A 12,300-nucleotide genomic window follows, 5' to 3' on the forward strand; every position below is an offset into this window, starting at 1 on the left:
TGTAGAAAGCACCGAAACAAACTTCCTGATGAGAAAGTGGCCTCTTGTTTTCTATAGATCACAGGTTCCCAGCCCTGATCTGGCAAGTTTTAGTGTTTCCCTGCTCTAACACACCTTATTCAACCACAAAGCTAAATAACAGCCGTTCCTGAGTTAAAGTGGGTGGGTTAGAGCAGGGTAAACACTGAAATGTGCAGGACAGGGGGTTCTCCAGGATGAGCATTGGCAACCTGTGCCCTAGGAGATCTGTGAATCTGAACACAAGTAGGAGGTGAATGTTATTAGACTTCTGTTCAAGTTACAGGAACACCTTGTTCAAACACAAGGTTGCTTACAAGCATACTTGGTACCAGAGCACCTTGAGACAAAGGTCAGTAATTGATTTCTCATGGTGGGGTGGATTCTTTGTCTGGGTGGTGGCCAGATTTATCTGATAAACCCAGGAGAGCCTACTGGGTTGCTTTAGTGCACCTGACAGAGGCTTTGGTGAGAGATGGATTTACCTGTACGCTCCTGCATTCCGGTATAACGACTGTGGGATGCATGTGGCCAAATCTGTGTGTGACTTCTTTAGACACTGATGAAACACTGGAACACTTTGACTGGATTCCAAAATTACCAGACCTCACTTTCATAGAAATCTTCCAGGATTAATTGGAACAGCCAGTAATCACCACAATTGATGACTGCATTAGATGTTTCAAATATGTATCCAAACATTATGTACTAAAAAGAAAAATGAGGAATAATTTGCAAGAAGGATAAAAAATTTAAAAAAACAATAACAATCTTGAACAGTTTACTCATAATGATAATCAAGGGCTCTTCCTTCATTTTGAATGTGACCTTGTAAGTTTTAGCATTAGGCTTTTATGAATGCTTGGCCATTGCCGTTACCAAACTGTGAATACAAGGCCTATGAGGCTGACCTCAGATTTATTTCATTTATAAATAGTAGGAGCAGAGCATCAGAGCTCTTTGGGGGAAAAAAAATTGATCAGTAATCTCTGTAAAAGAGAGAGCAATGTTCTACATATTGTTTGCTCTTGTTGGAATTCATTGTTCTTCATCTCTCAGTATCATATTTACCGAGCAGCCACTTCATCCCGTCCTTACCCTATAGCTACACTCCTTGACCCTTTTATCAGGTCCATCTCTCTGCACAGTGTATTTCCCCCACACACACACCTCTTCAATGATCGAAAGAGACCACCATGGAGAAGATAGTACATGGGGATTTGTGCTTGGTGGGCTGTTTATCAACCTAGTGATAACCTAAAACCCCAACCACACTGCTCTACCTGATCCACTTGTACTAGCACAGTACACCACACCATGTCAGTGTCACTGGTATGCGTATCTAATAAAATGGCCAGGAGGTTTGGCTACCTGGTAGGTGGAGGTGGAGTGTATTTGCGCATATGTTGATACCATGAATCGAGTGTTGCCACCTCGACCAGGGTCGATCCTGAACTCGGGTTACTTCCTGTGTGGAGTTTCACTGGTTCTCCCAGGGACTGTGTGGGTTTTCTCCCAAAAAACATACCAGTAGGTGAACTGGTTATGCTAAACCGTAAGCCAACCTTAACAGAGGATGTGTGTGTGTGCATGGTGTGCTGCAATAGACTGGTGTCTCATTCAGGGTGTATTCTGGCCTCACACCAAGCATTCCTGGGCTAGGTTCCAGATCCACTGTGGCACTGACCATGATAAAGCAGCTACTGAAGAAAGAATGTATTAATGGATTAATGTTACAAACTGCCAGCAGGAAAATACCTTAGTATAAAGGCTCCACAGACCCTACACTGATCCCATTTACAATTAAAACGGGATTATCGTTTAAAGCTTGCGTCTTATTGACAGAAGAATATTTCTTGAGTTTATTAGGCCGAGTTATGGCCATTAGCACCAATCATACATGAAACTAATTATTAAACAATAATTCTGTGATGGTCTTACAGAACTACTCAGTGCTGGACGTGGGACCTCCTCCTACAGTCATCGCTCTGAACAACTCCATGTACTGGCAGGAATTTGATGACGCCTGTCTGTATGAGTGCCTGGATGGAAAAGACTGCCAGAGCTTCTTCTGCTGCTATGAGGAATGCAAGGGCGGGGCCTGGAGAAAGGGCAGAGTCCACATAGACATCTTGGAACTGGACGCATACTCACGTGTCTTCTTTCCCACCTCTTTCTTGTTGTTTAATGTGGTCTACTGGGTAGGCTACCTCTATCTTTAGCAATCCACCCGTTTCCTTTTCGAAGACGCGGAGGACTTGACTCGGGCAGGACCAAGACTTTCTAAGGTACGGTCAAAAAGAATGGGAACTTTGTTCAGTCAAAGACCTCTCCAGTTGGTTGGGAAACATTAAAAAAAATATAACACTTTGCCATAACAAAGTTACAAGGAGATACTTTCCAAGCCCTTAAGCTAAGGAGTCCGGCTCTTTCTACACAGTCGGAAGTCCACAGGCGTTATGTCTGGTAGCATTTCCCTGCCAGAATTGTTTGCCTTTGTTCTTCAGGTACCAAGGAAAAAAAAAAAGTTAACTTATCACAGAAGCGTGATGTATTTTGTTTTTTGTTTGTTTTGTTTTTTAATGAGAAAGTCGCAGTACAAGTGGATAAAGCTGCTCTGAAAGGTTGGGGGTGGGAAAGCCTTGCACAGCATGCAGCCCTATGACATCTAAATACGAAGGTGGTTCCCAAAGGTGGAGACCAGCGATCAGTCAAAACCAGGCTTCGGTGAAGAGAAGCATTCAGAGCCATCCATAGTGCCTTCTTCTGGATGGGGTAGCTATCTGCCTGAGAGAGAGCAGTATCAATTTCACAGACGAGTTCAGCTCCCGGTTCTGACTGACCGCTGACGGGGTCACGCTGTGCTTTATTCCAGCTTTTGGTTATGACTTATTTTCCACAAAGTCATGTCTAAAATTGACGTTACTCTCACTGCATGCTCTTTATTATAATATTAAGCTCCACTTTGAATCTTCACAGCAATTTTAGCACAACAAAGTAGGTTTTATTGGAATATCATATCATAGGCTAATTGTTTAGGAATTAAACCTTTTCCTATATTATATTTATATGTAGGAAAGTTTTATAGTAGGTTTTTTTTTTTCCAACACAAAAGGAAGCAAAAGTTTTTTGGGTTTTTAAAAAATAATAATAATAATAATAACTTATTTAAACCTGTAAGTTTTAATCCGTTACAATAATAATTGCATGTGTTATAATAGCTCATATCATCCCTGATCCAAGTTTATGTTTGGGCCTGGCCAAAGTTGGAAGTTGTACTCATTAGGGGTGGAAATGTTTAGGCCTGGGTTTCGATTCGAGCTTTCAACATGCGATTATAAAAAGACTCTTGATGCACCTCGATTCTATACTGTAAGCGGAGGGCTGTATTCATGAAATTACACGCATCAGTATTCAGACATCGCTACCGACTTTAGCGCTATTCAGAAGAGAAATTGGGGCGTTAGGGCGGAGCTCGTGTAAAACAGAGGTGTGATTCAGATCTTGACCCAGGCGAGATATCGACTCCATTGAGGGACGATGTTAAGTCCAGCACCACTGTCTAACAGTTTGACGTAACCACAATATGTCACGCTGAAATTGATATTATGGTTTATATGGCTAATATTATGAACAACACTTAATATGAGCTTTAAGCGTAGTACAGCGTAAGGTTGTCACGATACCATATCAGCTGAACTATCACGATACCACGCAATATTGTGTTAATTCATCGTTCAAGTCTACAAAATGAACCAAATTTACAGAAATATATATATATATATATATATATATATATATAAAATTAAAAACAGACAAACTGAATTTTCCTCTGAAGACTTTATTAATGAGAATGAATAACTGGCTGTTGGAAAAACTCAAGAACAATCATACAGTTGACAAGCAACTAATTCAATGTACCACATATTTCGTGTGTTGTTCCCTAGAGCACTGAAAATGGAAATTGTCCTCCGAGCACTGAGGATGAACACAAAATTAGGAGTAAATAACTGAATTTGGAAATGGGGTTCGATTCCCACCGTGGCCCTGTGTGTGCGGAGTTTGCATGTTCTCCCCGTGCTGCGGGGGTTTCCTCCGGGTACTCCGGTTTCCTCCCCCAGTCCAAAGACATGCATGGTAGAATGATTGGCGTGTCTAAAGTGTCCGTAGTGTATGAATGTGTGTGTGAGTGTGTATGTGTTTGTGCCCTGTGATGGACTGGCACCCTGTCCAGGGTGTACCCCGCCTTGTGCCCCATGCTCCCTGGAATAGACTCCAGGTTCCCCGTGACCGTGAAAAGGATAAGCGGTATAGAAGATGGATGGATGGATGGAAATGAACTATAATAAAAATCATAAAATTACTAGCAAACATGGCTAATTAAAAAATTTACACACAGCGGTTAGCATAACGTTAGCTCATTACAGCTAATTTTTGTATTTACACCCGTGCAGCCCTAGTAGAGAAAACCGACTCTGAATACGAGGAACTTTCCCTGTGTTGACACCGATGTGCTAAATTTTAGATTTTTGAACTTTTTAACTTTTTTTTTTTTTTTTTAATGTTTTAACCATTTGACCCAGTTTTACCTTTAAAGTTAAAAAAAAGCGCAGAAAGTAAAATGCTGCACCTCCGTTCCAGCGCATTCAGCAATGACGCAAACGTTCTTGCACCAGCTCGGGTAATTCGATTTGTGCTTTCAGAATTACGCGAAAGTTTCGTCACTCGCTCGGGGGCCCTCTGTTGAGCGCTCCGAACTCTCAATAAAAAAGTGAGATGTGATTTGTGTTTCTAAAATACTTTATCTTGTTATGACAGTTTGAACATGCCTATATCCAGTTCCTGTTCTTCGTGTAGTTCAGAAATATTCAACAATTCCAAAACAGCCACTTTAAAAGCTTGTCCATCTTCAAATCTGCTAGCAGAACGTATACACAGTGCACATGCTAATCAGTTTACGCCAAATTATTATTATTATTATTATTATTATTATTATTGTTATTATTGTTATTGTTATTGGACATCGAGGCAGAATCGTTTAAATAGAGAATCGAGCTGCATCTAAGAATCAAATACAAACGAAATCAACTCAATCCCAACGACAGAAGAAGCTTTAGCTGACGATAGTCTGGATCACTCAATTTTCTCAAAAAGAAATTATTTTTATTTACACGTTTTAACAATATATATATATATATATATATATACCATCAAACTTTACTTGAACAGTAAGACTGCATCGTGTCTTATGGCACAAGTAAAGTTTTTTTTTTCCCCTTTTTTTCTTTTTTTTTTTTCTTTCTTATTTGTAATTTTTCATTTTCCCAGAATTCTATAGTCAGTGACCCTACATTACCACTGTGTTCATAACCAGATTTATTTGTTCAATTGTGATACTGAGTTGCCTTAGGGTCACTGTCTGATGATCCGTATTATTAAGATGACTTTAGAACATCTACTTCGAATGGTGGTCATAGCCAAAGGATTCATTCTAACAAAGCTGAGAATACACGTATGAGGGCAATCTGATTTTTGTTCATTATTTTATTCATTTATTTATTTATTTTTGTATTATACACAATTTAAAAAAAAACAAACAAACAAACAAACAAAAAAACACTGTCATGGGTTACAATTATGCCGTGTTTATTTGTAATGTCATTCGATAGCAATATATTATTTAGTTGTTGTTTTTTTATTTATTTATTTAATGGTAGCATTTACTTGAATAAAGTTTGTTGTTGTTGTTGTTGTTTTTTTTTTCCAGTTTTCTTTACAGTCATAATTCGATGCCTATGCTGACATTTCCTATATCTGGTATGATTTCCTTCTTGAGGTTCCCTTATTGAGGTTAGGTTTGTCTCGTGTTCCGTTGTTGATGTATTGAGTTCATCAGAAACGTGCGGTGAAGTGAAGACGAACTGATCCTCCTTTTGCGTTTCATGCCTGTATCGTGAACTTTCGTTGTGACGGTGTCGAGCCATTATTTTGCGATTTGTACTCGTTTGATAACAGTGTTTCGGCTATCGTTATCATAGCAGTCGTCGACGTGTGTTTTTTGAGGGTTTTTTTGGCATAATTAATAATAATTATTAGCTGTTCGTTGTCGGTGGTGCTAGCCCCTCAGACTGACGGTGTCGCTCGGTCTGGATGAGATTTCGTAACACACCCACGATGCTGGAAAAGGTTCGGTGAGTGAATTAAAGCCATATGTACTGCGTGGGTAGAAACTCAATCGAATAGTGCTGTTTATAACTGGGCCTTAGAATCAGACCATCAATCAAACCTGGGGAAATAATGGACGGAAAAGAAAAACTTAACTGCATTTGATCATCAGCCCCCTGCAGACAATGTGCTATACAGTAATACAGTCATATTTCACGTCTGAGATTTCAGGTTTTTGACGGATTTTTTTTTTCTTTTTAAGATGAACAATGCTGTATAATGTTTAGAGTTGTGTCGAAAGTTTTATTTTAGTCTGCGAGCGGAAATCAGTTTTAAATCTGTCCGACTGTTTGCGTGATAATGAAAAATGTTCGGACGCTTTTTCAAACGTAGAAACACCGGGCCTTGACGGAGCATTGCATAAACATCTCGTATATTTATATATACATATACGTCGTTTTTATTTATTATTAAACCTCACTTTCATATTATATATAGGAATATATTTCCTATATTACATTACATTTTTGTACAACTGTATACCTAAGGAAGTAAAAAAAGAAGGATTTCATATCTTTAAGAGAAAACGCCACGCAGTTATAGTAAAATAATCAGCGACAGTGTGGTCTGATGCACCATGAAGAAGACCGTTATCACCAAGAAGTTGATTACTTCTCGCTATTATCCATTTTACAGAGAAAATTTTAAAAAAACAACAGCTTTAATGCGTTACAGCTTCACCTCCGACTGTTACAAACCTCTGACACCGGAGACTCCTTCCGTAAACGTTAAGTACACGTTAAATCTTCCTACAGAAAACTTCACCGCGTCGACAATTACACGCATCATTTAATCCGTTTATAAAGTGGAGCGAGTCCCTACGAGTGAGCCGTTACTATAGAAACGGTAACGTATTAGAACGAGCGCATTGTATTAGAGAACTGATCAACGCCTTCTGTCCAATCAGAAGCCAGGATCCAACAGCGCTGTGGTGTGATAAAAATAAATCGTATATAATTTAAGAAAAAAAAAACATTATGTCTTGACATAAGCCTCGCTCATGGATGTGTTATAAAGGCCCAGTGTAGATACCTTTGAAATAAAGTGTTTGTTTGTTTTTTTGTCTTTTTCATGTATTTTATTTACAACACTTTAAAAGCAATTCCTGGTTTTTTGGGTGTTTACTTTACTGTTTTGTTACCGGACAGCTCACACGTGTAGTTTTTAGACCAAGTTATTCATTTTTCATTTGAAATAGGACCTACGGGACAGCGTATATGGTAAACCGATAGCCGGCCATGTTTTGTTGGACATTTTGTTAACTAAAAAAACCCCACAAATCCCTAAAGGAAGCGGTGACAGTTCAGTCAATATGCCAAAGAAACCATGCTGATGAATCATGAGTCATGATTCGTGGTTCATGAATCATGATTCACTAAAGAAATCATTGTTCACAGATGCGACTGGAGGGTGTGAGAACTATTTTATGTCCATTTCTTTCTTCCTTCTTTTTTATCCGCTTACTAAATCTATATTAACGATTGCTTTGTGGCGCGCGATATCATTTTCACAACATGCAGTAGCCCTGAACTGCAAACTCTGAGCACATGTTCAAGGGATGTGTCATTATTTTGAAATTAATATCTCATTCTTTTGATGTAACTCAGTATTTCAATGTCATGATCTCATATTAATATTTCTCTATATCAGTTATAGAGAAATTCTATTTGAAATTATTATCATTATTTTCACGGATTATTTTGACTTGTTATTTCAAGATATTTTGTCATTAAATGAAGATATTATGCCATTATTGTAATCTTACTATTTTGTTTTGTTTTTTTTTACTTTCAAGATATTACGCCTTTATTTCAACATAATATCTCAAGATTGTGATGTAACAACTTCAATTTAATTTCAACCTATGATGTGGCTATTTCGACATAACGTCTCGTTCATTTCGTCTCCTGACGCCTAAATTGATGGAATTCTGTACGTCCCATGAACTCCTTAAATGGACGGAAATCATTTTTTACCGTTGTGATCCTTTAACACGCCATGCTCCGTGCTAAACGCATTTGAGTGAACCGCTGATCTTTAGATCAACGTGTAAAACTAAATTCTGCTGAAGTAGCATCTGGCTCACTGGCCGACTGTAAAACTACGTATGGAGTAAGATTTATAGATTACTGTTCAATACGTTAGCGAAAGAAAAATCAATCAACTGATCGGTTATTGATTGTGAATTATTAAACAACGAGATAATTTCCCAAAATAACAGGCTGTTAAGTCAAATAATTAGAAACTATCTTGAAATACTGCGATATATATATAAATCTATAATTTATTTTTTTTTAAATTAGCAATAATAAAAAGAAATAAATAAAGATCAAGTAAAAGAAAACAGAATACAATACTATACAAGAAATATAGTGTTATTATCCGGGGTATATAGTTATAATGAGTTCAAAAGTCACAAGTTACAAGAGTAAAAGTGACAGGTAAAGGAACGAGTAAACACATTATCCAGTAACACATAAAGTAAAAGTGACGAGGGATGTAAAGAGACGAGGGATGTAAAGAGACGAGGGATGTGAAGAGACGAGGGAAGTGAAGAGACGAGGGAAGTGAAGAGACGAGGGAAGTAAAGTGACGAGGGAAGTGAAGAGACGAGGGATGTGAAGAGACGAGGGATGTAAAGAGACGAGGGATGTAAAGAGACGAGGGAAGTGAAGTGACGAGGGAAGTGAAGAGACGAGGGAAGTGAAGAGACGAGGGAAGTGAAGTGACGAGGGAAGTAAAGTGACGAGGGAAGTGAAGAGACGAGGGATGTAAAGAGACGAGGGATGTAAAGAGACGAGGGAAGTGAAGTGACGAGGGAAGTGAAGAGACGAGGGATGTAAAGAGACGAGGGAAGTGAAGTGACGAGGGAAGTGAAGAGACGAGGGATGTAAAGAGACGAGGGAAGTGAAGTGACGAGGGAAGTGAAGAGACGAGGGATGTAAAGAGACGAGGGAAGTGAAGAGACGAGGGAAGTGAAGAGACGAGGGATGTAAAGAGACGAGGGATGTAAAGAGACGAGGGAAGTGAAGAGACGAGGGAAGTGAAGTGACGAGGGAAGTGAAGAGACGAGGGATGTAAAGTGACGAGGGAAGTGAAGAGACGAGGGAAGTGAAGTGACGAGGGAAGTGAAGAGACGAGGGAAGTGAAGAGACGAGGGAAGTGAAGTGACGAGGGAAGTGAAGAGACGAGGGAAGTGAAGAGACGAGGGAAGTGAAGTGACGAGGGAAGTGAAGTGACGAGGGATGTAAAGAGACGAGGGAAGTGAAGTGACGAGGGAAGTGAAGTGACGAGGGAAGTGAAGAGACGAGGGAAGTGAAGAGACGAGGGAAGTGAAGTGACGAGGGAAGTGAAGAGACGAGGGATGTAAAGTGACGAGGGAAGTAAAGAGACGAGGGATGTAAAGAGACGAGGGAAGTGAAGAGACGAGGGAAGTGAAGTGACGAGGGAAGTGAAGAGACGAGGGAAGTGAAGAGACGAGGGAAGTGAAGTGACGAGGGAAGTAAAGAGACGAGGGAAGTGAAGAGACGAGGGAAGTAAAGAGACGAGGGATGTAAAGAGACGAGGGAAGTGAAGAGACGAGGGAAGTGAAGAGACGAGGGAAGTGAAGTGACGAGGGAAGTGAAGAGACGAGGGAAGTGAAGAGACGAGGGAAGTGAAGTGACGAGGGAAGTAAAGAGACGAGGGATGTAAAGTAAAACACTGAGTTATAGTTTCCTGAAATTCAAGTACACCTGCTGCAGTTTCAGTTGTCATAGTGACTGTGCTGGAAAGTCTAGTACGGTGTTAAAATTCAGACGTGTGCATAATGCAGCCGAAAAACGCCCTTACCCAACGCCGGGTCTCCAGCTCACGCTGACGCGAGTGAGATATAGCCTCCACATAACGGCAGAAATATCTCAAAATAACAAGTTATTACATCGACGTAACAACAAAGCACTTAAGTTTCTTCAGTTTATTTTATTTGTTTTGTTTCCTTTAGTTTGTTTTTCTGTGTGTGTTTCAGGGCTTCTGTACGAATCATGTGGAAACGCTGTGGTGTTGAAACGACATGAGAAGCCATCGGTATACTTTACCAGTGACGGTGATGAGGAAAATAAACCTGCTTCGAATTATTTCCCAAACATGTTTTATACAAGCGTACAATTTAACATTAACATCAACACACACACACACACACACACACACACACACATACTGTATACAGCTTTGTTAATAAGGACTCGGTGTGTATTTTCCACGTGTTAGCGGATTGTGAGTGCAGTGTTGAAGTTCGTTTCTCTCAGCGATGTGCTGTGCTGTGTACGAGCTCGTGATTCCACGGCGGGGTGGGGTGGGGTGGGATTGGGGGGGAGGGGGTTTAGGGGGTGAGTATGTGAGTTTTTGGGCCTCTCTTAAAACTCGTTTCTATTTCTTGTGCTATTTTCATACATGTAGTTCTTTTTATATCTCCGATGTACAGTGCAGAGTTCTATCCGATGTGAAATAAAGCTTTGTTTTACATTTAGCTGCTTTTCTGTTCTTTTACATCATGGCGATCTCACGCTGCCTTCCTGTTCCACGGGAGCATCCTCACGTCACGTGAATCATACGCCACGTAGAGAATAACCCACCGTGTGTCACGCTGTTAGAGGAAAACAATCAACGACAGATCGCTTGATCACAATTTTTCATTCATTAATGATCGACGTGTCAAACTTTTATCCGTTTATAGTTACGTTTAACATTTTGGGACGTCCTGGTTCTCTTTCAATACGTCACTGCGTCCGTAGTAACATCTCGTGTACAGGGACTCGTACAACAGACGCTCCACATGCATGGATTATTCGTATCATTTTTAAACAATGAGACATTTCTTTAACATGTATGGAAGGAGTCTCCAGTGTCAGTGTTTGTGTAACAGTCAGAGGAAAAGCTGTAACTTCCACAACTATAAACGGATAAAAAGTATGACGTGTCGTTCTTAAATAAATATATATATATATATATATATATATATATATATATATATATATATATATATATATATATATAAATACAACTTTTAGGTGGTACAAGAGGAATAAAACACTCTGAAACAGGGTTGTAACAGTATCTCCATCACTTCATCACACCGCCCCCTGGTGTTGATTATTTTCCTATAACGGCGCCACACACACTTACAGTATTCGATTCCTTACCTCGTGTACGTTTCAAAATACGAACGCTTAAATATATCCGTTCTTTATTAAGATACGAACACAAGCCGAGAGTCTTTGAGCTCGTTACAGCTTTGGTTAACATTTTGCTTTGTTAAGAATCCTCTTGAAACTCCCGCAGACTCCACGTGTAATAAAGGACGTGTGAAATGTGTGTATAAAAAGTGAGTCGTAATAAACAGATTCCACTATTGTTAAGGGAGTTACAGAAAAAGAGAGAGAGAAAAAAAAAAAAAGAGGTCAGCCCCCCGGATAAGTCATATCTCATTTTTTTTTAGGGTTCGCTTAATTATATACTGAATAAATAAGGTTTCCATGGCAACCACTCCAATGGAGTAGTGATGGAGAAAGAAAAAGAAAACCCTGGACGTAGTAAGGGAATTACTCATATATATTTTTTATTTATGATTGTTTTTGTTTTGTTTTTTTTATAAAAAATAAGAAAAAAAAAGACAAATTAGAGAGAAAGAAAGAATTTAGATTTGGGAGAAATTCAGTTGAAGGATAAGTCATCGTTTTCTAGGCATTTCTCTTATTAAGGCAAATGTCATGTGATTAAGCTGAGGCCAAGAGTCATCCAGAGAAAATGTCAGGCACATCGTTATTTCACATTTCAGCCTGCATCAGGGATTCATCTTTTTTTTCCCCTTTCTTTCTTTCTTTCTTTTTCCTTTTAAATCTGTGATGGTCCTTAAATCTAATAAGTATAATAAGTCCTCTTCCGGAGGAGACGAGTTCCGCTTGGTGAATGATTTCAAAGACATTCAACCTTTTCTTTATGCTGAAACAGCACTGGGAGCTTTAGCCTACTTTTACCGCTCTGCTCGCGCGTTGTTTATTCCGCTCTCGTCGAGGACGT

At 39.4% G+C, this 12,300-nt stretch overlaps 1 protein-coding gene across 1 annotated transcript in view; it reads left to right on the plus strand.

The window, feature by feature from the left end:
- LOC128614532 (gamma-aminobutyric acid receptor subunit gamma-3) overlaps window positions 1–2,492 on the plus strand; it is a 129,729-nt gene extending 127,237 nt beyond the window's left edge. Inside the window, exon 9 of the mRNA XM_053635889.1 lies at window positions 1,962–2,492. Coding sequence (XP_053491864.1) covers window positions 1,962–2,240 — 279 coding nt within the window. The 3' untranslated portion in view covers window positions 2,241–2,492. The remainder of the gene's footprint in view (window positions 1–1,961) is intronic.
- Window positions 2,493–12,300: the final 9,808 nt, after the last annotated feature.

The sequence above is a fragment of the Ictalurus furcatus genome, chromosome 11 (assembly GCF_023375685.1).
Source record: "Ictalurus furcatus strain D&B chromosome 11, Billie_1.0, whole genome shotgun sequence".
Taxonomy (NCBI): Eukaryota; Metazoa; Chordata; class Actinopteri; order Siluriformes; family Ictaluridae; genus Ictalurus; species Ictalurus furcatus.